This window comes from Thunnus thynnus, chromosome 12 (assembly GCF_963924715.1).
Source record: "Thunnus thynnus chromosome 12, fThuThy2.1, whole genome shotgun sequence".
NCBI classification, from domain to species: Eukaryota; Metazoa; Chordata; class Actinopteri; order Scombriformes; family Scombridae; genus Thunnus; species Thunnus thynnus.
In genome coordinates, this window is record NC_089528.1 from 3,503,909 (window position 1) to 3,530,855 (window position 26,947).

General features: G+C 38.4%; 1 protein-coding gene across 1 annotated transcript in view; it reads left to right on the forward strand.

Annotated features, from left to right (window-relative positions):
• Positions 1 to 26,947, forward strand: part of LOC137193599 (cadherin-6-like) — an 82,785-nt gene that overhangs the window by 39,022 nt on the left and 16,816 nt on the right. Inside the window, exons 3-9 of the mRNA XM_067604825.1 lie at positions 3,603 to 3,897; positions 4,030 to 4,149; positions 7,109 to 7,282; positions 16,440 to 16,627; positions 18,040 to 18,290; positions 22,608 to 22,744; positions 24,726 to 24,847. Of these exons, the coding sequence (XP_067460926.1) occupies positions 3,603 to 3,897; positions 4,030 to 4,149; positions 7,109 to 7,282; positions 16,440 to 16,627; positions 18,040 to 18,290; positions 22,608 to 22,744; positions 24,726 to 24,847 (1,287 nt within the window). The remainder of the gene's footprint in view (positions 1 to 3,602; positions 3,898 to 4,029; positions 4,150 to 7,108; positions 7,283 to 16,439; positions 16,628 to 18,039; positions 18,291 to 22,607; positions 22,745 to 24,725; positions 24,848 to 26,947) is intronic.

Sequence of the window (26,947 nt, forward strand, 5' to 3'; positions counted from 1 at the left end):
ATCTGTTTGGCACATAGGCATAAGCCAACTGAAATCAATGTCCACCAAAGAAGAGGAACGGTGAGGCCAGACATCCAGACAAAAACAGCTAAAATCAATTCTCAGAGAGGTGAAGAGGGGCAAAATTTTGAGGGCGTTTGGTCAGATCACATATTAAGTATGTGGAACAGACAGTCCTGAGCAGAACTGAATTTAGCTACATTTATTTCAGAGGGTTCCTGCATGGTAATAATATCAATATCTTAGGCAGACCTTGGACTTGGCTTTTTTGCTTCAGAGGAGTAGGACTTCTGTGGGGATAGAGATATTAAGTTGAAAGGAAAATCCTCTCATTGACAACCCAGCAAAACTCCAACAGGACAGGTCTGCAGATTTAAATTTTTTTGAAGAGGAAGAAGAAGCTATGAGTCAGCACTCTTGTTTCCCATCAAGGTTCATTGGTATGGGCAGGAAAGTGAGTTTTAAAGGCCAGAAATCTCAGAAACTGACCTAGTCATTGAGTTGTTGGTTATGATAGCAACCCAATGCTGTAGCGCAGTGCAGAGCAGTGCAAGTCCCACATAACAAACTACACATTCTTTAACATATAAAGTCAGTGAATGAATGAAACATGCATCTGCTGTTCCCACTGTGTTCAACACACATCATCACAGTGTGTTGGATGATGATCCTGAGATAGGTCTGTAATCCTATTCCACATACAACTACTGCAAAATGTTGAAGTGTTTCAGTATTTGCCAGGTCTCTTTACACCTACAGCACTGTGGAGCAGTAGTGTGTCACCCAAAAGATGCTGCAGGCTGTCTGTCACTGAGGTTTGGTAGAAGAGATGAGTCTCTCTAACTTCACTAATATTGTTGTAGAAACCAGCACTCCCATATGAGATATGAGATGGTTTGTCATGAAACCCACATCATTCATATTCATCTCTGTTTTTAGTACAGAAATCGGTGTGGACTTAGTTTAGCTAGCTTGCCAACCATGGGCTGGCCATGAAGGCTCTCCCTGACTAGTGTAGATGTAGTGACGGATCTCAGAGTTGCTGATAGAAGGATTAAAGACGATTGATGGACCAGTTGCAACCAAATAATGTAGCCACAAGGCTGTAATCAAGATAGTAGATATGCTCAGGTCATGAGTCTAAATCCCCTTTATATTTTATTAATTTAGCTAGCTGTTCAATGTTGTGTGTAAAAATATTTTACCAACATAAGTCCCTGAAAAATTTTGATTTAGTTCCTTTCTTCTTTGAGCTATGCATTCAAATTTTTGACCATAGTTTGCCAAAGTTTTCCGTTCTGTCTTTGAAATGATATATACTAAACAACATGAGCACACACCAGGGTAGCAGGAAAGCTGGACCTGACTGTTTGAGTAAGGGTTACATGCAGTATATTAGACACTGATGGGGTTTTGCCTACACCCAACTACAGTAGGAAGGACTGTCCAAATATGCCAGAAAGCAACAGTCTATAAAGAGTGCAGCTAACAGTTTCACAGTATACTGTACTTCATACACCACTTCGTCTTGAAATCACCAAAAATCTGTTGGTTATACAGTTCCCATCTGAACCATGATTTATGAAAATATGCTCCTAAAACAGGTTGGTATGGAATTTAACCAAAATGTCACATTAGGGCTCCTCAAAAGAAGTACTTAGTACATCATCAGATTCTTATCTAACCCCCCATATAACAGGTAGACAACACTTTATGAATAAGGTTTGGATCAGTTGTTTTAGAAAATAATAATATTAGACTCTTATATAAATCTATCCAGAGCCAGTAGGTCACACTTTCCACAGGTAGCGGGAAAGGAAAGGGTAGCAGCTATAATAGCTCTCACTCACACACACGTATAATCAAAGACTTCACCTTAACACCTGGCCTGAAGGAGTAAAGCAGGGATGAAGGGATGAAAGGTGAACAGCGAGCCACTTGAGGTCAAGATATACAGACAAAGACAAGAGGCGAGAGCAAGCGAGCCGGGTTTTTGCTGCAGGTATCAGAGTATAAACAGCAGATCTCACAGCAGATCCGATAGATGTTTACTCCTTCAGGCGCAACACAAACTCTGGCTTTCTGCTGCACTCTCTTCATTTTCAACCGTGTTTTTTTTGCCTTCAGTAGATTCTTGTTTTGTTTCTCAATCTGTATGTGACTCTTGGTCTTTCTTTTGTTTCTGTCTTTGCTCTTCTTTGCTTTTGTCTTATATAAACCTGTCACTATCATCCACTAGCCTGTCCATCCTCTTCTCTGTCTATCCATCTACCAACACTGAGCAGTATCTATAGATAGATAGAAGGACTGCGTATTTGATAGTTTGAACTCAACAAACTGAACAAGTAAAAATATCTGTTTGGTCAGTGTACATGTCCAGAGGTCCAGATGTTTTCTGATCTGCCACCAATTTAGACACAATCCTATTATTGTCAACATAATATCGTTAAAATTGTCTCCTAAAACATCTGGTCATTGTAGTTTTTAGCAAGCATTACTCAAACAGGAAGAAATAGTGCTGGGGACTGTTTTCAGCAGCAGATGAATCTACATTTGGTGCTCTAGTGAGTATTTTTGGCAGCAGGATGGTGTGTGTGGGATTGAGTCAAAATAAACTACAGTGTGTTTGTTCATTGTTACACCCAGTGTAACAATGTGGCTCATTGACATGTTCTTAATAGTTTTTGGACAACAACAGAGCTCTGTAGCACAGAGGAACAAGATATATCACGTTTTGGATACACACACAATACTTGTTAGTAGCTTCATTTATTCTTGGTTTGTGTCTGCACATGGGATTTGTTAACAACAAGAAAAAAATAGAATACCACCAGACACAATATACTTTAAAGTTACGAAAAAATCATGGTAATGGTTAAAATAAACCAACACTGACTGTCACAGGAAACAAAGTACATGCTTTGTTGACCGAACCTTCCACCCTAACCTCCTCCCTTAGATGTTTTGCAGGTCTATGACGTCATTCTATTTCCGAATTAGTTGTCTGATAGACTCACAGTCATAATTCACATGGCCACCAGAGGTTCTTGTCAGGAAAATACAACAAAGGTTATTTTAAGTGTTTGACCAAGCATAGCCAACAACCAACAGTGGTTGGAAAAAGAAAATTACCCATAGACATGGAAAATAAATTAATAGGCACAGTTAATTATGAATAAATAAAGAATATTATACTACATCTCTGCAGCATTCAGAATGATTATTTGGTGTTGCAGGAACAATGGAAACAAATGGGAGTGAAAAATCTTTTTGTCTAGCCATTAATGAGAGAATATAAATTATTTTTTGTTCTGTTAATACAGGGAACATTGAAAATTGGCCTCACATCCATAATACAATGGCTGTGGGTGTTACCCAACGTAATCATCAAATCACTAGGCATTGACATGGACATCAGGCTTTGTGAATACCTTTAAAGGGAGTTTATATTTACTGAAAGAAAAAAAATGTGCAAGAGAATATATATTTAAAGGTTTAGAGATTAAAGTACTGAAGTCTTTGTATCTTACAATGTTATGGTATGTTGAATCTCTGAAATACTGAAGTCTGTTCTAACTTTCAACATGTGTGTTCATCTGCAGCTCCAGTCAGACCAGGACCATGGCAATGGCTTAGTCAAGTACGTTCTCTCTGGTGAGGGGGCCGGCACCATCTTTGTCCTTGACGAGAATAACGGTGACCTGCACGCCACTCGCCGCCTGGATCGTGAGGAGAAGGCTTTCTATATCCTCAGGGCCACAGTCGTCAACAAACGGACAGGTCAAAAGCTGGAGCCAGAGACCGAGTTCACAGTCAAACTCCACGACATCAACGATAACGAGCCTCAGTTCAGCAAAGAAGTTTACACCGGCAGTGTACCTGAGAGGTCTGATATTGGTAAGGACAACTTTTACTGGACTTCTTTGTTTTGATTTTTGTCTTATGCATAATTCTCTTTCATTTTCTTATTGTGACACAAGGTTTAATTTGTCCTTGTCAGTGATAGTCATGTAAATGTGTGTTTTGCAGGTACATCAGTCATCCAGGTGACAGCTACAGACGCTGATGACAGCATGTATGGGAACAGTGCCAAACTGGTCTACAGCATCAGCCAGGGACACCCGTACTTCTCTGTGGATCCAAATACAGGTATTTTTGACAGAATCATCCTTTAAATTCCAATCCCAGTGTTGTACAGTAGTTAATGTTTATCACTTAAAGAGAGAGCAATAAAAGAATAAGAGGCAGTTTTTTTAAATGCAGTATCCAAACATACAGAGAGAAACCTTTAGGAAATGATTTACGCATTAATACAAACTATGGGCAAAAAAGAAATACTGTTTAGACAAAATTTAAGTTTAGTGTCCAGAGAATACTCCATTTCTCCTCTAAAACATTTGAGTTAATAAGCAAGCAAGCAAAACTTAATGTATATAGCACATTTCATTCCAGGCGGAAGCACAATTAGCTTCACACAGAGCATGAGCTACCATAGAAGTTGCAGCCACAAAAACTATGTGTATAGTGTACAAGATACAACATTAGATATAAATAAACACAATTAAAACAACCACATGAATAATACATGTGAGTTAAAAACCATTAAGAAGGTAGAAATAATAATTTAAAAAAATTAAGACCAGCAGTTGATCAGTAAAAATAGAAAAAAAAATGTAGTAGTAGTAAAATAAAGGAAGAAAGAATCTTAAGAATATACCGTAGATTTTAATTACTTATTTATCTCCACCTCAGAGAGAAGCAGGCCTTTATTTGTAACAGGCTTATATTAGAGACATGTCTGCTGTTTCATAAATACATGTAATCATATTTTAGTCAAAAGCCTTCCTGTTGCCTGATCTGTTCCTGTTCTAATTTGCTTTTGGTACTTTTTTGCTATTAATGCTCACTGAACAGTTCCTCTGGTTTACAGGTTGTCTTGATTAATTGAGTTTCATGTACATTTCCACAACAACAGAGACATGTCATACTCAGAACTCTGCTGCTCTCAGTTTCTCTCCTCTAATAGAAATACTGTCCTCATTCACTTATTATTTCCAGTTCCTTTCATTTTGCTTTTTTTCAATTATTGTTAAAGGCCCTGAAAACCTATTTTCTCAATGAGCTTCTTCATATGAGTGATGGCGTCTTACATGAAGACACAATTTTCTGCAAAAGTTGTTGCACTTTATTCAGCAACTTCAGTTAATGAAACCTGATCAAACCCCACCCACACAGTCCTGAAGAAGCAGATTAGCTGAGCTCTTGACTTTTAAACTCTAAGAAATAATAACTACACATGATTTGTTTTTTTGCTTATTTAATCATGACTATTTAGTGTTGTAGAGAATTTGAAACCAAGGCTCCGGGGCTTTAAGTTACCATCAGTGAAACACAGCACTCCTGGCTCTTAGGTTTCACAGTGCAGAGTGTTAAGTATGATGGGACTGTTGCTGTGTTGATGAGGTGAAGAAGTACATTATACTGAATTTATCATGTGAGCTATTACAGTACCCCTCATCAGTGTTTCATCAGTTTTTTTTAAATGTACATAAGATGGCATCCTCTCAAATATTAAATGTTATCAAAACACAAGCAGACTTACAAGAACTTTGCCTAAAGAAAATATGGTTTAAATTTGATGATTTAAATGTGGATAGTATGAATCTGTGCGTCAGAATGTCCCTTTGAGCTAGCTTTTGCACTAAGCTAGGCTAAACACAGCACGGACCTCTATGCTTGATGCACAGAGATTAAACAGATATTGATATTTTCATCTGACTCTATGTAAGACAGCAAAGTAACATATTTCCCAAAATGTCAGAACACTATTTTAACAGTGAGTGATCAAAGCAGTTATTGCTGCAGTGCTAGCATGACAAAGCGACTGCTAACACTCAAATACTGTAGGTCACAAAACACCGGATTACTAACTTACAAATTTCAGTTTTCTCAGTTTTTTCTTACTCCCCCATATCAAATTCAATCTATCAGATCCTCAGGGGAGGAAATATCCAAGCAGTGATCGTACCACCATCAGAAGTTGGGTAAACAGAGTGAATCTCTTCATTGTTACAGCTCTGCCATTTTAAGCCAATGCACCTGTTCACTTCTTTTACTTAAAAAGTTTGAAAGAACTAGTCATGAAAAGTAAAAACACACTTTTAGGACCTTAACACTGCCCCATTTATGTTCCTTTTAGACTAAAAAAAGAAAGAGAAGAGGGTTTGTTATCTGCTATCATAAAATAAAAACACAGCTCATCTCAACCCTTGCCTGATCTTATGTACTATCTCTGTAAATAAAAAAGTCAGCCATCCATTTAGATAATCAGCACAGTAATCTCGCTTTCTCTCTGCTCATCTGTTTGTCTCTAACAAATAGATGAGTCAGGCCCATGGTCAGATTACTGCTGTCTGTCTATTAAGCTGCAATGATAGACCTTGTTTTCTGATGCGGAAAGGGGAATGTGAAGAGAAGCAAAAATACTGAAGGAAATGCGACATTTTGTGAACTAATGGCACGTCAAGGAACAGTTCCGTAATTTGGGAAACGTGCGTATTTACTTTCTTTCTAAAAGTAAGATTCAAGTCAAGTCAATTTTATTTCCAGTCTTTATGCCGTTTCCAGTCTTACTGCTAAGCTAGGTTAAACATGTCAGAGAGTAAAATCAATTCAGGGTAAATTTCAGTCTTGAGGTATTCCTTTAAGACCAATTTAAGCTCTGTTATGTCAGTCACTTTTGATAGTGTTAGCACCTTGATCATACTGACCAAAAGATATGTAAATTCACTCCTAACTTTCAAGGATTTTATGTGTTTTTGGCATCCTTATCAGGTGTTTTAAAATACCATTGTAGATTTGTCTCATTTTATCTGCAGAACCTGTGTAACAACTTGTGTATTTTTTGGAAAAAGAAAATAGTCTAACAGATGGCAGATTCTTCTTTCAATCAACCATAAAAGAAACTAGAGCAAAATACACCTGTTTTAGTAGAGAGTCAGCTGGCTTTGCCTTGATATCGCTTCAAGATTTTAATTGGAAACAGCAAGTTCAGTGATTCTTCTATGAGCCTATGAAGTTTAGTTTTTATGATGTCACTTTTGTTCAGGTGTGATCCGGACAGCCTTGGGCCCTGGTGACATGGACCGTGAGCAGAGGGAGCACTACCAGGTGGTGATCGAAGCCAAAGATATGGCCGGACAGAGAGGAGGGCTCACTGGGACCACGGTGGTTAACATCAGCCTCACTGATGTCAACGACAACCCTCCCCGCTTCACTCAGAGTAAGACGATGGCACTGAAAGAGGGCAGATTGCATACAAATGATGCAACACTGAGTCACACACACACACACACACACACACACATTAATTATAGAGTTCAGAAACAGAAAAAGGCAGAATCACTGTTATGTTTTTCCATACCTTGTTAAATAAGAACAATTTATTCAGCAGAATCAAATGCTTGTCGTCGTGTCTGCTAGAGTTTCTCTCTGAGATTGTTTCAGTTAACCTTTAACATCTGCTGTTAACTTTAAATTGAACAACACTTACTTGGCTGCAGAAATAACAGACAGAATGTGGAAACAGAAGTGACAGAATTACCGAAATGTCACAGAGTTGATATTCAGAAATGAAATTCCTCCTCTAGAATCAATAAGATGTTGCATTCAAATGGCAGCACAAGCTACATTATTTTAAAAATGAGCACTAGAGGGTACGTCACAAAAAACACCTTAAACACATAACAGAAAACATTTGATATCTTGCCATTTCATGAGAAAAAATAACATTTTATGGATTTTAGCAGAGCAGCTAATGTGTAGACTCTAATGGAAATCATAGCTAGTTTTAATGACAGTACACTTGTGAGAAAGACAAGTTTACTTACTATTTTTGAAGTGGAGCAAACATTGATAAGATATTGGTGCATGAGGGAATTTCTCTTTGCTGATTTCACTGATCTAGAACTAGACAGCTGCAGATTGTTGTTTTTTTTGTCATTTACTTTTTATTAGGGTTTCTTTTAAAGAACACATATTAACAAAATATGATCAAAAAGGACCCTCCAGACACAACACACACGCCTTAACAAAAACTAAACAAGGTGAGGATCTCTTAAAACAAGTAACAAAATATGTATATGTACATGTGAGTATTTTATTATTACATAAAGTCAGGCCTTATTGTTGACACATGGGTAAGCCGTTTTGACCAATTTTCATCAAAGACATCAATTTGAATTCTTAGTTTAAATGTAGTTCTTTCCATAGTATCTATATATTGTGATCTAGGTCAGTCCATTCATTTATGGTTGGTATGTCCTTCTTAAGCCATTTTCTGGCCAAAGTCTTTTTGCCCGCCACTAACAGCAATCTCAACAGGTATTCATCTCGCAGCACATCCTCATAAAAAAACACAGTATAAGTCTAAAATTCAGACTGGCAAAACAACCTATAGTTACATTTAAATGTGGAAGTGATTTGCCACAGTACCTCCACAGGACCTGCTGTAGACGGTCTGATTATAGTAGTTAGTCTTCTGATCGGGAATACAGAAGAACTGAATCACATTCTTCCAGCTGAATTCTCTCCAGGAGCTACAGTCTTTTTAGCCATGTTAGTCCAAAGTTGAAATGGAATCAGCTGCTTTGCTGTCATCACATACTCCCTGAAGCATAAACAGAGAAACAGTCCTTTGCTAATCGCAGTGGGGATGCAAAAGTTCAAGAAGCAAAGTCGGTCCGCCGCGCCTCCAAAAAGTCCATCATCTCTCAAGTGCATGACCTTGGAAATATAAGGCTATCTGCAAGTGAGTGAGTTTCACATCTCAGATAGCAAAACTGACATGCAGGAAAGTTCTCTTCTATTGGTGGATATACCAGGCACCCTGAAGGTACTTTAGATATACAATATCAAAATCGTATTACATTTTAAATGGTTTTCTAAATAAGCTGGATTGATTTTTGACTGGACAAGCTGTGGTCACTTGCTTGAAATGTGTCTGCTGCAGTATACAGGTTGTAAGAGTTAGCATCAGATCACTGAAATGCTCAGAAACAAGCCCCTAGAAACCTACATGTTAAACATTTGGCATTAATTGTTGATGATTGTGATTGATACCACCAATCACCACCAATTCATGAACTTTAAGGTCAGTCATAAAGCAGTGAGGCATCATGGTAAAGAAACAGAACTTGATTAATCTAGTAAATCCTGAGAACTGATTAGACCAGAACCTTATAAAACCAGAACAGGGAATGACTGTGGAGTGACTTTGGGATATAGGGACATTAATGCATAGGGCTAAAAATAAACCCATATAAAATGTTAATAACTTAATGAAAAAAAGTGAAAAAAGTTCCTAACTAACTAACTTGATGTAGATCAGCGGGGGATAGCATTGGTTAGTTTAATTCTTGTTCTGCAGTTCCTTATTAAACTGATTCAAGTGATGTATCACAGTATGTCTCTCACAAACCTCTTTCATGAATGCCTCATTCAGCATGAACTAAAAGTTTTTACTTACTGCTGACTTTCTTTCTGCTCAGAATTACCACTCACAGAACTGCTACAGATCAGTAAACCATTGTGCTCAGCTGACACATCAGACGTACCAGTAGACTTAATGAAGTTTCTTACAGACTTTACAACTGTCCGTCACAGCAGGAGTGCCATTCATTCCCAGGATGTTGATCCATTCAAAGTCCAGCCCTTTCTGCTGGAGAAATGAAACGCCACTTGTCTGGAAAATGATTTCAGCAGCTGTGAGTGTCCTTCCGGGGGAATTAGTCCAAGTAACATTAATTCTTCCTGAAAGCCTTCTTAATTAATTAAACTTAATTAATCCGTAATCACAGGAACAGTCTCACTGTAAACATGTGGGCTTTGTACCAAGAAGCACGAACTCTCCGAAGATCCCTGCTGTAGAGTGTTAGTTAGAGAGAGACAAGCTGTGGATTCAACATCAGCTCTTTCTATTTATAATACAAACCTGGCTCCCAATCATACTTTAGACTGACACTGTTTTACAATGGGTATTTTCATGATCAATTATTCTGTTTTCTGTCATTTAATGTGTAAGAGGTCAGAAAATAATGAAAAATTTCCCATCACAGTTTCTCAGAGCATAAGGTGACATCTTCAGAATGAGACTGAAATGTTATTCTTGTCCTTGAAAAACAGTTGTTGACAAAATAATTTTACCACAAGGTCCATTTAGTAGCTCCTTCCATTGTATCACACACTATTTTTCAACAGCTGGAATTGTAGATTTTAAATTTTCTTGTCAATCAACCAGAGATATTCAAAAGACAATGATACAAAACAGAGAAAAGCAGCACATTTGAGAGGCTGGAACCAGAGAATGTTCAGCATTTTATAATGATAAATAACCTTAAGTTTCTAGCAATCAATGAAGCAATTAATTGACTAATGATTTCATTGCTATGCTGTTCAAAATTACCTCATAACATGAACTGGAAACATTCTGGTAACTTCTCTATTCTAGAAGATGAATGACTTAGCAGTTAAATATTTTATCCTCCACTGATTCAAGTAACAGGGAGCAAGATTCATTAAAAGATAATATGAAATATAGCAAACTCAAACTAGGTAACTCAAGACCCAAGGGGCCAACATAGTCACCTCTGACAGCAACACTATTGAAAGGACACTCCAGCAGCTTGTATTGTGTTTAAGTTGGGGAGAAAGTAGCAGAGGCTGAGATATCCTAACTTTTAATAGACTTTTGAATACACTTTCTGGCACTTATATCTATGGTAACAGATCAACGTGGTCTGTGTTAATACATAAATAAATACATTTATGGATCTAACATAGTTCACTAATTAAAACTGGTGGTCATAGTGAGAGCACTGATACAATATGAGCTTGTTAGATGAGCCACAGCTAATCCAGTAATGCAGATAGAATGCTGCAGAGACAATAGGGTTGTCAATAATGACGAGGCATTAGAAATGTGAAGTAGATGTAGCTTGTTGTTGAAATACCAGTTGACAGGGTTTTCTCCAAATACTCTTTAAAGGGTCATTTTCTCCCTCACTGTACCTCTTATGGTACTTCATACAGCCATGCAGTTAGTTTTGGTTTTACCTGCCTGTTTTATTTCCTCTCCTGGTTACACTGAATAATCCACAGACCTCTCTGGTTTTTACTGGAGCTACTTTCAGCTGAAATCCCTATGAAAACTGATAGCATGTTTTATGGATTATCCAGGCTAACAAGAGTACTGTCTCTGGACAGCAGCTTCCTGTGTTGCAGCTTCATTTGCTGTAAAATTACTAAATTCTATCTCCTTGGTCTTTTAAAGTTATTTGAAATTTTGACCTCACCTCCAGCCAATCAGAATAGGTGGTCAATAATAATGCAAATGTAAATAGCTTCCAAAACAGCCTGCTGGAGGACAGAGGAGAGTCTGGGCTGTAAGGTAAGATGGATTTAGAGATATCTAAACAACATTTGGTGAATAAAATGTCACAGACATGTTGAAAATACACTCAGTATTTATAGAAATGAGTCCAAAAGGCCCATAATATCAGATCTTTAAGTATTACAGAAGGTGTACTGGTTGCTTTCTGGGCTTAAAGGCAACATGATACATACACAATGCAAAGAGAGTGGGATGACCCAGGAGGTAAATAGGAGTCCACTTTTCAATTTTGCCTTGGGCCCCCCTAGCGGGTCAATCTGGCCCTGCTGTGAGCACCACAGATGAAATTCCTCCTTTGTATTGTAGTGGAGGCATAAATCTTAGAGACAAATATCTGAAACCTGAAAAAATAAAACCCAAACTTAGCTGCATGGATAGATACCACTAGATGTCAGTAAGAAAATTAGTTTTTTATTATTATTATTTGGATGAAGCAACACATGGTTGTGTTGTTATTTCATTCTTCTTAGGTGTCAAGATAAAAGAGTTTCATCTGTGACATCCATCAGAACTAGTTTGTGTGGTGCATCTCAGTGTAATTAAGTTCCACTCTCTGTTTAGTAGATGCATTATAACAGGGGAAGTTTGAACTTAGCAACAGCTGGTGCGAATATGGCAGCATTTCATCAAGAGGCTGTATTGGAACATGGCAGCATTTGTATGTGTGTGTGTCCATCAGCAGTGTTGTGGTGCCCGTAGCAGTGAGAAAAAAGTGAGTAAATTGCTGCTCTGTTGGCCTCGATCACATCAGTCACATCAGTCATCAGTCGCCTAATCCTTAAGAATTGACATGAAGGCAGAACTTCCTCCCCTTCGTTCTCTCACTCCCTGGCTTTCTGTATCCATCTCTTCATCTTCTAATTGTTTTTCCTTCTCCCTCTCCATCTCTGCCTTGTTCAATCACACTCACTGTATCTCAGTGTCGGTTTCTCCCTCCTCCTGTCCACCCAGCATTAGCACCCATTCACCCTATGTTTCCGTCTCCAGTGCAGGGTGCAAAATGAGCTCAACCTCAGATCTGTGGAACAGATTGCATGTGGCATTATCATTCTGTTTAAGTCCTCACACTTAACACACATGCTTGTATTTCTACCAATATGTGGGCAATCTGTTGATCACATAGCGCAGTGTGTTCCCTGTCAGCTAACACAACCCCCCCCCCCGTCCTCAGTCTGAAGGTCACGACCTGGTCCTCATAAAGGTAGCTGAACATATACATGGTAACACACACCTTGGTCCACGCATGTCAATTCATTTTTACTTCACACCAGGACTCCAATCAGTGCTGTCAGTGTCAGAGCCAAGAGGCAACATAATCTCCAACCAGCCAGAAAGAAAACTGAGTGGAGATGAAATCTGCTTCTCCTCTTTTTTACCTCCAGGCTCTTCAGGGTTTCACCAGGCTCCCACTTGTTTGTTTTACTATTTTGCTAAGAGACAGGTACTTAAATAGACTACCATAAGTATTCAAATAGTAAAGTAAAATGTTTATTTTAAAACTCTGTGATTACATGGTTTTATATGTTTGCAGGGCTTAAATGTGACAAACGCCAAATGTCAGTCAAATTTGTCTTTGATGAACAAATCGGTGAGGAACAGTGTCATACAGGCTGTAATCTCTAGAGACAATAACACTTGAGGCTGTTGGCTGAGTCTGTGGTCTTCTCCTGCCACTGGACTTCACAGCCTTAAGCAAACCAAATCAAAGCATCAACTAGGCTTCTGACTGGCTGCTTTTTACACCAGTCTGGTGTAAATATATAGACCAGACTAGACCATGTAAATTCACCTGGAAGCATTTCATACAGTAGAAGACACCAGTAGTGTCACACACACTGTAGATATTGTAATACTTTACCCTTTGCTCTTACTTATACATTTGTTTGATTAGTTTACTCATTTTTGATAGTTTGATTTATTTTAAAGATTTATTTAAATAATTGTATTTCATTTTTTTATGGTGTTGTAGATTTGATTTATTTAATATTTATTTGATATAGAGTTATTTTAATGGCACAATATTGTTTGCAAAATGGATGTCATTTTTTTGTCTATGTGTTTGTTTTTGTCAGTTTTTTGTTTTTACTTGGATTGGTTCGGTTAGTTGGTTTGTTGGGGTTGGCTTGGCTTGTTTGGGTTGGTTATCTTTGCTTCACTTTGAATTTTTTGGTTTTGCCTGTTTGGTTTGCTTTAGGTTGAGTCGATTTTGTTTTGTTTTATTTGATTGGCTTTGGATTGTGTATTTATTGGTTGTTTTTTTTCTTGGTAGGGTATGGTATGGTACTCGGTATGGTACTTGGTATGGTATGGTATGGTATGGTATGGTATGGTATGGTATGGTATGGTATGGTAAGGTACTTGGTATGGTATGGTAAGGTACTTGGTATGGTATGGTATGGTATGGTATGGTATGGTATGGTATGGTCTTTGGTTTGGTATGATTTGGTTTGGTTTGGTTTGGTTTCATATTTTCAGATTACCACTTCATACCAGTCTAATCCATAATGTTTAGCGTGCTGCAAGTATACAAAAAAATCATGTGACGATGTTCTACATTTGTGGCTCACTGATCTGCAACACAATTTTCATGAGTCCATTGTTCCAATATTTTTGTTTCTCACTGTGGACAATCAGCTGGACAGCTAGCTTGATACAGATGTCATGCCCTGTTCTTTCTAATTTCTTAAAAGAAACACCTGAACGCCTCTTGACTCACTTGTTGAACAGTCCAAATCATAACACTGCAATCGCCAATTCTGTTGCCTTTATTTGTCTAGATTTATTCTCACTTTTAACAAACAAAGATAAAAAAACATTTCAGAGTCTCACATGAGGTCAAAGATTGTACCGATGCCCCGTTCTACACACATTTCCTGCATGTTTGCTAAAAAAGACTCAGTCCCACCCCTTCCCTCTATCACAGCTGATCATCATTATCTGATTAACCACAATAAATCCAAAAATAACTGCTCAAGATATTAAATTGACATCAATTCATACATGAAAAGAAAAAAAAGTACATTATTTCAATAAATTTGCAAATTGTGAAAAAGTAATTCGCAACTAACAACAGTAAATGACTTTAACAACAGAGATACCGCTAGCTTGATAAGACGTATGTGTTTTGAAGTTTGTGAAATAATCCTTTGTTAAATAAGATAGTGGATTTTGACAGCTGCAGCTTTTGCAGTATGTTGCACCCTCTCCTGATAGTATGTGTGTAGTGTATACACATGAGCACATCCTTTATCTCAATCTCGCTGTGTGTCTACACACACACACAAACAGACATAAATATACCAAAACAGTGGCAGGTTGAGTACTGTCTAGCTGCCAGGGTGCATGACGCCTGCTGTGTCTCAGCAGCATATAATTACTCACTCAAGTGGTTTATACACACCACGAGATCTCTTGAGATGGAGCACACGCACACACACATACACACACACACACACACATCCAGAATAAAGGAGGTATTCTGATATGAAACTGCCTCAGGTTCATATAGCAGAATGATATCTCATTTGCATTAATTTAGGTATGTTTCTGTGCTTGGACTTTAGTCAGTGACTCGGATGAGCAGCTTTTTTTTTTTTTTTTCACCCAGGCCGGGGCTGTGTTTGTCTCACAATGAGGAAGAAAAATCTTAGCAATGGCCAGCTCGCCTCTGCAACAAACTGATGGCAAAACACAGTGTTAGCACTTATGTCAGAGAACAAAAGGATACATCACACTCACAAAAAAATACATTGAAATGCTTTTTTTAATGATCGTCAGCATTCTGGCAGAGAGACATTGTTCCAGCGCCTGCCTTCCATCAGCATTTACACTACTTTTTTCAGGCCAAGAACACTTCTTTTGTTCTTGCTGTCTACCTGTCTAACCTTCTTTATGAAGTTTGAAGACTAAGGAAAAGATGTTTCTTCGTTCGGCATTTATGCTGTCATTTTTTTTTTTTCAAGGAGAGACAAACTTTCCTGATGTCTTTGTTTGAGTTTATGCATTCATTTTCTATGACACTTTAATAGTGTCAAGACTGTACCAGGTCTATCACTGACTCACATATTATCTAGGCAGATTAATAGGGTTATTGATCAGTACCAGTTACTCGATGTTTATCTACTGACTCAGGTGGTAACGCTCAGACTTTCATGCTAATTCAGATTTATTTGTGCAGGTCTTAACCCCAGTAAATGTCTCAAAGGGCCTAACAAATAACCCGCCTTAAGTGAACAATGGAAAATATTGCCTACTGGGAAAAAGCAAAGTAACCTTTAGAAGGATTACATAAAACAAACCCCCCCGTCCATTGTTAAGAGGAAGCAATGAGCAAATGACAAGGTTGTGGATCAGTTGTACGAACAGACATTGTTGTATGTCACTAATATAAAATCAACAAAAGCAAGAACATACTGTAAGTCTCAAGGATGGGAAAGAGTCTCTTATGAAGCCAAAGCACAACAGCCTTCAGGGCACCAAGCAGGAGACACAGTCTAATAGAAGATGGAGCTGTTGTCAGTGCAGTGCAGGTCTCAGTGAAGACAATCATGATTCACATAGATTACAATCTAATAGATCAGCATAGGTAGAAAGTAGGAATATAGTGGCATCTATAATGTGCACTTGCTATCAGACAATTGGTTTGTAAGTTCAGTGTCAAAGCATATTTTTATCAGCACAAAGAAGACCCTAGAGTTTATGGAAAAATGAAAACCAGTGTGTAGCATTTGAAAAATGTCTTACCATCTGGTGGTAGTATTAAGAATGACTGTCAACAGCAATGGTTGTTGCTGTGACTAATGACAACAGAATAATAATTCCACATATAGTGACATTTAAGGTTTACATCACAAATGATCTGATCTACCCACATTAAACACCCATAAGTATGTTGCTGAGTTTGTTAATTACCTCATAAGCATCATATGGATGTGCATAATCTGGCAGATATCATGCAGCTGACTGTCAGCGTTACTTTCTGTGTTGTCAGGTATATACCAGTTCAGAGTTCCTGAATCCTCCAAGTCTGGAACTCAAGTTGGGAGGATTACAGCCACCGACAGAGACATCGGGAAGAACGCTGAGATGTATTTCACCATCGTCAGCGGAGACGGCATGGACATGTTCGACATCTCCACTGACAAAGACACCCAGGAGGGAATCATTACCGTCAGCAAGGTGAGAGGAAACAGGACTCAACTGTGGGCTCGGAGTACTAATTACATTTATAAAATTGATGTGTGGCACTAACCTGAAAGCAAGATTTACAAATTGCTTTTAGTGGAAGGCACAAAACAACAAAATTAGGAGGAGGATGAAATAGAAAACATGTCTAAAAAAAGTTAAAAAAGCAAGTAAGATACATAGCAAGTAGTACATTCCTGTAATGTATATTGAATAGCACAGAATGAAATGCACACATCAAACTGTATCTATTGTAAATAATGTAAAATCTAATGCCCACATTCAAATGAGACTGGCTTTTAATTATCTTGATATTTTTCTCACGGCAGTGGTTAAATCAAATTAATTCTAAAGCAGTGATTCAGCAGATCCCACACTTTCGACTCATAAGGATCCTGCCCACGTAGTCTGTTTTACACGTACTGTTAAATATGCAAAGCCTGGGCATGCTTGACAGATGAAAGAAACCAAATTAAACTTATTCATCTTTACCTTCACAGCCCCCAGTCCTAGCCTCTGCAGCAGGCACAAATACACAGGAACAGAGCTTTTAATGCTGCTGGATTTTTAGAAATTCACTGTCCTCATAGAGTGTGTTTACTGATGTACAATCACAATTGATATTTAGAAATTCTTTTCTTCCTTTCGCTGACACTACCTAAGGAAGTCTGTAAGGTTCAACAAAGAAATAACGACATTCTGTCAGCAGGAAACTAGATGAGGACAATAAATAGACTTCCTTTAACAAAGCCCAAGCAGCACATGTAGAGTTGTTCAAGTAAATCTGAAGCTTTGTTCTTCTTACATTGTCACAGCTGATAAGGAACAGATTTCATCAATATCATTTACATTTATAGTTATCTGTCAGCTGCTTTATGTCACATTTTTATCCGTGCTAGACTTTCCTCAGGAACCTTTTCATTCTTTTATCATCCAGACAGTGAATGGAGATGCGTTTTTACATACCATAAATTCTTTGACGCTCGACTTCTCAACTATCAAATTAAATAAGATATGAAATCAAATTCTTCCCTTGCTGGATTACATGTGATGCGCTGCATGGTATCAAGCCTGCTGTCACTATGACTATGTGGGAAATCCTGTGTGGAGCATTTAGCAGCTAGATATTTTTTTCAGGAGTTTGGAAACCAAAACAGATCTACAAGGACAGTGAATATTGAACTCCAGATAATTACAAACGTTGCTCCATTTATGTGAATGTGTAAGTAGGCAATTAATGCAACTTATATACAGTCTATACAGTATATATAATACATGAACGTGTAGCCTCAGAGGAAACTCAACTTTGCAGAGCAGTATTCTATCAATTTACTGTAACTCTACCAGCTGAGACAATCCTCTCACACTGATCTTGTGTTTCCTGTTTCTTAATATTGCCTCCACAGCCTTTGGATTATGAGAGGAAGCAGTCCTACACAATAGAGATCCAGGTTCAGAACACCCAGGTGGACCCTCGCTTCATGTCTGCAGGCTCCAAAGACATGGCCACGGTTCGGATCGGTGTGGAGGACGTGGATGAGCCACCGCTGTTTGACAAAGCCAGCTATCTGATGGAGGTGAAGGAAGACGCTGCAGTGGGCGTGGCCGTGGGCTCGGTCAGCGCCATGGACCCTGATGGAGCTCGCAGCCCTGTCAAGTAAGGCAAAACCTCAGTCGGACTTGTTGTTTTATTTTTTAAATATCTTTAAAAAATAGGTCATGGACTACCAAGACAAGAAAATGAACTGATGCCAGAAAACTCATATATTCTTTAAAGTGACATCATCTGATTTTAGACTTAATGTACTTATAGGAGACACTTTATGGTTTCAACCTTGACAGGCACCTCCAGTGTAATGCAGTTTCTGTCAATTTGCTAGATCCCTTGACTGTAAATGAGATTTACAGTGTTTTATCACCTTATTTATCACCTTAGATATTTGTTGATTTATGTGATTTAATGTTTTTTCATACTGTGTACAAGCTTTAGTTTCTATTTACAGACTACAGCTTCTGTCAGCTGTATTATGGGTGTTACCTTGTAAACACAGTCGGTTTCAATTACAGAGAAACAAGGTTATCAGTGTCATAGCTAGTGGTTTCCAGATGGGACCTGTTGCATGGTTACATTTATTTAATAATTCAAAAAAAAAATCTAATCAAAAAACTTGGCCTTATATTAGCCTGGAAAAACCCTTAGTGTGGAAATGTCTTGCCAGTGTTGTTTGAGTAAATCTGGATTATGGTCAAGCCATGTCAGTCAAAAAGGATGGCTAACTTTTAAAACAACCATAGCTTATATCAGACTGCAAACAGGAAGCGTGTCTCTCTGCAGAATATCTGCTTTTCATTCTCTGCTATTTTCAGTAAAAACATTGACGTTGGATGAAGTTTGACTTCAAATGGACCTTGATGCTCTATAGGCTTGTGAGAAGCTCTGATAAAAGTCTGAAAAGAGAGAAAACAGAGGCAAAATGTGAAGTGGGGTAAAACATAAGTGGTAACAGTAATCAAACAGTCTGTGGACTGTCGGGCTGTGTGTGAAAACTGCTGAGTACATAGACAACAGAAACCTGCATCTACGGGCTATATTTAAACCTCACTGCAGCACTGTTCATTATTGATGCTTGGCATTAGGATGGTTTGAGCTCTGATGCTTTGCTGTTAGAAACTGTCCATTACTCAAACGGCAACAATACATCCTGGGAATTTTCTGATGTTTACAGAATAAAAATGCCCAAAGCCTGAAGTAATTTGCTCTGCTGCAGCGGATATTGATCAGGTACTGTAAGACTGTTAAGATAAGTTGAAACTTTCCTGATCTCTGTGGGCAGTCTGAGTTACTGCCAAAAAAAGTAATAGGACACAGCAAAGAAGTTAATGTCAATCAAGAAAATGGTGCAGTGTAAAAGTAGAGAACTATAGGATAAGTTGAAAGGAAATAATTATGATGTATGTATGAATAGATGACAGCAGTAGGAGTGTGTTAGACAGACAGGAGATGAACTCTGGCAGGCAGGACAGAGCACAGTTGGAGGCTGTAACTGAGCCCTTATTTCTCTACATTTTAAGCAGTGATGAGGAACATATTCCAATTAAAACAAGCATGGAACCATGGAGTGCTCTTAAAATGATGTGTCACAAGGGGGCACACACACACACACACACACACATACACACAATCACACACAATTCCAATTATTCCTGTGTTTGTGCATTTGTGTATGTGACTGTATCATCTATTCACATTGTGTCGGTGAACTATTATTTTACTGTTGAGTGCTTTCTAATTATGATCAAGCCTTGATGTACCGAGGCAATGTTTTCTTTTCAAATAGATTTATATATCTCTTTATGGAAAACAGTAATTAAGATTGAATGGCACATAATTAACAGCTGATAGCAGAATGATGTTATATTTTGAGTGGATAGTGAAACCGGCTTTAATCCAGGCACTAAAGATGTTCATATACAGTACAATATGCAATTTCTGTTCACGGAGCAGTTTGTCTCCGCTTTGACAGGCAGGCGAAAAAGACAGAAGGCAAAGGCATCTCAGTTCTATTATCTATGGAGTGCTGTGAAGCTGTGAATAGCTGCATTCAGCAACTAGTTCAAAAATAGAGTAATGCTCTGTGAGCAGTCCACAGACAACGGGAAGATATTTTCAAGTATCTGTGAGGTTTTGAACAGGCTACAGTAGGATTGAATAGGAGAGGACAGAATGCAGAGGCTTCCAGTGCAGCACAATTATGTGATTCCAGTAGTTAGAATACCAAGGTTAGCTGTTGTTCACAGTCTGTTCTTTTCATCCAACCTTACAGATCAAAGATTATGCATCGCTTTTGATTTGGAATCTACATCACAGTTAAAAAATGATCAATTCTAAAGGTTTCCACAATGGCCAACAAAGGCAAATGTGCTGCAACTTCAGAAAACGCATGCAAATAGACAAAATACAAGCAAATTAAGAAAACATCTTCATCAATTTAACAGCACATGCACAGCATTTAGAAAATACGCTGCAAATACCACAAATGAGGCCTCTTTCCTACCATAGTAAGGTAGACAACGTCACCAAAAGGAGCTGTCCTCCGAGCTGGACAAATAACATTGTTCTCTATGTACAGCTGGCTGTGGGACAAGTGTGCAGGAACCTAAAGTGCAACACCGAAAAGAAATACTTCAAGCAATATTCAGTAACTACAGTCTTATACCATATAGAGTCCCCAGAATGACTTCACACAACAGTCTGTTGTTGGTTACACTACAACACTTTGTCTGGAAGAAAGGGTTAGGGGTTACTGGATATTGTTTGAAGTGTCTCTTTTTGGTGTTGCTTTTTAGACAGTCCCTGCGCACTCGCCTCACAGCTAGCTGTACATTTGCATGTGTTTTCTTAAGTTGCAGTGCGGTTGCCCTTGTCAGCCACCGTAGTTTTCAGATTCAATATAAAGGGATTTTAACCTCATCTTATTCGTGCAAATTTTTATTGCTGAAGTGTTTGCGGTACATGTTCATACACTAAATATTAAATTCAGTGCTTTTTGAATGGGAATCAATTGGAGCATCTAGTGACTATCGGTGGCATTGCACTTGCACTTCCGCATTGGTGTCAGCCTCAAGCTGTGGTAGTTGTCGCTTGGTCAGGACATGTTTAGTCTAGCTTTGCATAGAGATTCAAAGCAAGGAGAAACAGCTAGCCAGACTTTGTCCAAAGTTAAAAAAAAAAAAAAAAAACAAGAAATAATTAGCTATGTAAATAAGAAATAGTTCCACATAACTCCCCTTACAATCACAAATTGTCATTCTTACATTGTGTATGTATGTGTGGGGTTAAAGAAACATAACTCAACATGTTTATTAGTAAGCTTTAGAGATGTGGGTAGGTTTATTTTTGAACTGGTAGGCTATCATCTCCAACTCCATACTAAACTCACAGACAGATGGTATTGTCCAATACAGTGTGTCCCCCATATGCTTTCACCACTACTGAAATTTCACATTGTACATAATAATCACAACAAACACAAACCACACGCACTTTCTCTGCTTGGAGCAGCTGACTGGAGCAAGTGGGTAGAGAATGGGAACATGTACAGCCTCTCCTCTCTAGATGAACCAGGTGAAGTGAAAGAATTATTGACTTCTACACTCGTTACTGTAAGTGCAATAAAACTTTTGTGAGCAAAAAGCCAATAAGTACTTTATCAAACCACCTGTTCAACAAGCATAAACATGTAGAAAAGAGATATTTTCAACTGCTTTGCCCCAATGTCCCATCCACCAGCAGTATGTGTTACACAACCACAGTACTGGTTAGGCTAATAGCGAATAACATCAAATTTTCTTGGGGGAGAACCCCCAAACCCCCGACTGTGTTAAGACATTTCACTTTTGACATTTATTACAATAACACTTATCTAGACCTCCAGAGCCCTTCTGGCGTCAAAAGCTCCAGTAAATTATTACACACATGACTCTATGGACATGGATAAACGTAGCTGGAACAAATCTAAGCCAGTTTTAAGTTATTCCACTGCCAGTGTGTGCAAATATGGGTCCCGGCTTCATGGGCTCTGTGGGGTATTCAGAATTTTGTTCTCTTCCGTTTCATCTGACCACAGGACTAGTGGAACACTTTACACTATAAAACCCTGTGGGAAGCAATAAAAACAGCTTCACACAGCAGTTTAAACCCTAAGTAATGCAACATTTATGAGATCACATTGTTCTTTCAACAGATTTAAAGACTTAAACATGTCTGCAATAACTCTACAGTCTACCACATCACTTTTGACTGGGCTCTATCATCATGCACTCTCCTCCATCATAGATTCAGAGAAATCAATTATTCTGCCTGCTGCTGTGAATCCCTGGTGGGGCTGCAGAGGCACAAGGGGCGCTTAAGTTCATCCCACCCACTGGCTTAACTTAGCACTTTCTCACCCTCTCGTTGTTTGGCTTGTTACAGGTACTCTATTGACCGGCGCACAGACATGGACCGGCTGTTCAATGTCCATCCAGGGAATGGATCTGTCTTCTTGCTCAAAAGCCTGGACAGAGAGGAGACTGCCTGGCATAATATTTCAATCATCGCCACTGAGTTCAGTAAGTCTAGCAGGGGCCTGGACTATTTGCAGAGATGATGTGATATATTGATGTAGACCACAAATGTATGGAGCCAGACAGAGTGTCTGGTACCACAACAAATCAGTCAGTCACGGAGGAGAATTCAGTGACAAGACATAATACCACTAAAGATAGTATCCAGGACCGGCTGAGTGGGAAACGGTAAAGGGTTGATTCACACAAATGACAAAAATAATTTCAACAGCAACTTGTCTTTCCTGAAACAATGTCCTGCTTACACTGGATAATCCATGGACCTCGACATGAACTATTTTCACTAAAATTACTTTCTCCAGAGGAAATAGTTCCTATGAAATCTGTTCATAGTGATGTCTCTTGATTACCAAAGTAAAAGGGATGCCTAAGGGAAAGAAATATACTTGTTGAGTTTCATGCATTCCATGCAACTACATTGTATTCGGAAATGGTATAATGCATTTTTGGGGGACTATTTTCAGCAACAGATTAATCCACATCTGGTGCTTGAGTGAGTATTTCTGGCAGCGGGATGGTGTGTGTGTGTGTGTGTGTGGGATTGAGCCAAAATAAACTACAGTATGTGTGTTCATGATAATGAAGGAACATGTCACCCAGTATAACATCTGTGGCACAGAGGAATAAGATATATCAGGCACTGATAGACACAACATACTTGTTAGTAGATCAACTTGTTGCTGATTTTTGTCTTCATATTTTGATTGAAAAATACAGAATATCCCCAATTTCAAGATTCCAAAATAAGATGTAACTTGAAAGTTTGTCAAATTTTTGGTCATTTAATTTGTGAAAATGTACAAATTCCTATCCATACATACAAGAGATAGTGAGATAGTATTTATCTCAGTAAAAGTTACAAAATCAGATCATTAATTTGAGATCTTACTAGGATTCTACTGTCTGTTTGAACTGTTATGACAAATGATCTGTCCATAGAGGTACATGTACACAATAGATCCACAGCAATTCTCTACTTCAGTATCATAAAGAGAGGAGGAAGTAATCAAACCAGGGGCACCTCTGAGACACTTTGATCGTAATGCTCCTGCCTCTATATCCTAATGACAAACCAAATGTATGGAGCAGAGGGAGAGACAGTAAAGCTAATGCTGGACAATGTAAAGAAAAAAGAAAGATCAGTGTAAAGAAAAGAAACATAAATATGTCATTAACTGGCATTAGGTGTCGTGGAAACAGCTACCCTCAGAAAAATAAACTACTAACATGAAGCAGCATGACCCATCTGTACCATTTTATATCTATAAATCTGTTGGTGGTTAATGGGAAACAGAAAGCAGCCTTGTGTATTCCCAGAATCTCTTTGAAGCCTAAAATAGAAAAGGAAGATAAATAATCCCCACCCAACTCAATATATATATATATAGATACAGTTATGGCTTTATTTTAATTATTGAATTTGTTGGGTTTTCTTTTTTTAGTTTTAGTTTTCATTATATCAAATAACCTCAGCTTCCACAAACAATTTGATTCAGACACTAGTGTGAAATGGAAACATGATTGGTTTCCCAGCTTCAACTGAGACATGCTGTGAAAATTACAGAACCCTACAAACTAACTACTCAGACACAGACTCACAAAATGTGGCTAATGTGTATGAATTCTCTCATGAAAAGCTAATTTGTTTTCTTTCATGTTTTCATATTTTATATTTAATTTGAGTGAGTTGAGAGGTTAAAGAGACAGCTTGTGAGCAGAAGGGAAATAATGGAAAATATTGTTAATGGAAATTGGATGGCAACACTCTACACTAACTTCCTCCTTCATCAGTGATTGACAAGGGGCTTTTAAGCAAGGCACTGAGCTGCTCAGTGGGAGCTATCAGTACCATCACAGTGAAAGGCTGAGCTTGTTCTGGATAGCTCATAGTCTGAATGTGTACACTGGAAGTGAAGCAGCGTGTTAAGTTTTGAAGCATGAACCCTTTCCTGTGTTTACCTTCCAGATAATCCTCGTCAGAGCAGCCATGTTCCAGTCTACGTCCGCCTGCTGGACATCAATGACAACGCTCCTACCTTTGCCACTGTGTATGAAACCTTCGTCTGTGAGAGGACCAAGGCTGGTCAGGTACAAGCTCTTTATCGCTTTATGCTTTTGCAAAGAAATAATTTATTGAATCCATGTATCAAATCTAGATCCTTTCAAATCTCTTATCAAATCCATTTATGTTGAGTCTAATTTTTGTAGTAAGTAACTGAAGTTACAAAAGATTCAACTGATACCTGAATTTTGTTGGCTAAAAGGTGGACGCAATAACCTAACTAATGTTCACAACCAGCTACAACCTGAAAAGGTTCAGTGGCCCTGAGGATCAAAACACAACACACTTCACAAAAAGGAAAAGGTCAACAATTCTTCTTTGTGATTGGACAGAACTCAAGTCAATCAAGATTGGTCAGTGATAGCCTACTATAGGAAGTAAACTGCCACGGATGCACTGACTGGCAGTGAATGTATAGTAGGGTGCTACTGGGCCTTTGTCTTCATTGAAAATGCTATCAAGAGAACCTGGCTGCAGACAAGTTGATGTAAACCAGAGGTTCCCAGACCCTGGTCCACAGACCAGAACATTTAGTACCGAACTACTAGGGAACCATGTGATTCAGTAATGTAAAACTCAAATTAACAACTAACAACAGATATTACGTCAATGTCCTCAATAGTAGCTACGGTCTTGCCAGGTTCTTGACAGGCCTCTTCAGAAATACATAGGTTGCTCACACAGACACATACAAATATATAGAAATACAGTACTCATACATGCATACAGTGGCAAATTACTGTTCATAATGGAAGTGGTCTGTGACATTATTTCAGTGTGCAACACTGAACTTGAACAACCTCCAATACAGAATTTGCTCTGACTCTTCAGCCTGCCTGGAGCGGGTGGCACTGTAGTTATTGTGCAGTGATGTGCTTTTATGAATCACTTATGGGACATGCCAAGTGCAAGGGGCTAAACTGAGCTGGTAATCCCCTTTTATGAATAGAAAAACATAGCATTTGCATGGAATCATCCCGCACCACCACACTGACCTTTGTACTGGGTTTGATAAATATAGGCCAACATGTCTGCTGGTTTTATTTAAATATTTTTAGTACATCACTGCAATCTGAAAAAAATCTGAAAATCTTCTACATGAATCAGGAACATTTTGTTTTTCATGGCTTGGAGGGTTTTTTAAAGACTTTTTTGCATGGACAACTGACAGTATTGATATTGAAAGTATTGATATTGATGATTTTTAATTGCCATTCTCCTCAAGCAGCCTAATATACTGACTTCACTGTACAATCAAAATGACTTTGACTTTTGAATATTGACTACTTTATTAACCAAAAGTCTGAATTTGAATGCTTCAAACAGCACTTAATGTAATTGTAGTCTGCTGTAAAACCACTTGATATGATTCATCACATACTGTATGAGATTCAACTAATATGATTAAAGCGCACAAGCTTATTCATACACACATAATGTATACATACTCCTCCAGCTGTAAAGCTGATTGGCTGTGAGCTCGGTTTCTTCTTTTGTGGTGGCTGATGAGCTGATCTGTCATGGACGCTGACAGGAGCTTTCACACATCCAGTAAATAGGGTTTTACTCACACACACACACACACACACATACACACAAGACAAATACTTGTAGATCATGCATCTAATATCATGCAACAATTAATAGGATAAAAACACAAATCTGTATCTTAACACACACACACACATACACACAACAGGTTAAATATAACACAAAACACAATTAGGTGCAACTACAATACACTGACGCCACACGCACACACACCCAGCATCATCTTGACATTCTTCAGTATGGTGGCTTGCTGCCATCGGTCCCCTCACATCCCTGTCATCCTGCCACCCTTTCATCCTTTAATTCCTCTGCCCTTTCATCTGTCCATCAGTGTTAATCATCTGTATTTGTTCACTGGATATCCTCTGCTGCTTCCCTCAGGCTCTGGATTTGTTCAGTGTATGTGTGCATGTGCACGTGTGTGTGTTATTGGCACAGATCTTTGTTTAAAGCCTTTAATCCCTCAGCTAGTGTCTCCCATTCAATTAAATAAGGCTGTAGTTAAAAAGTATAAACAAAAAATGTATAGTCACCAGCTGAGAAATGACAAGAATATACACCTCAACAGGGTTCGA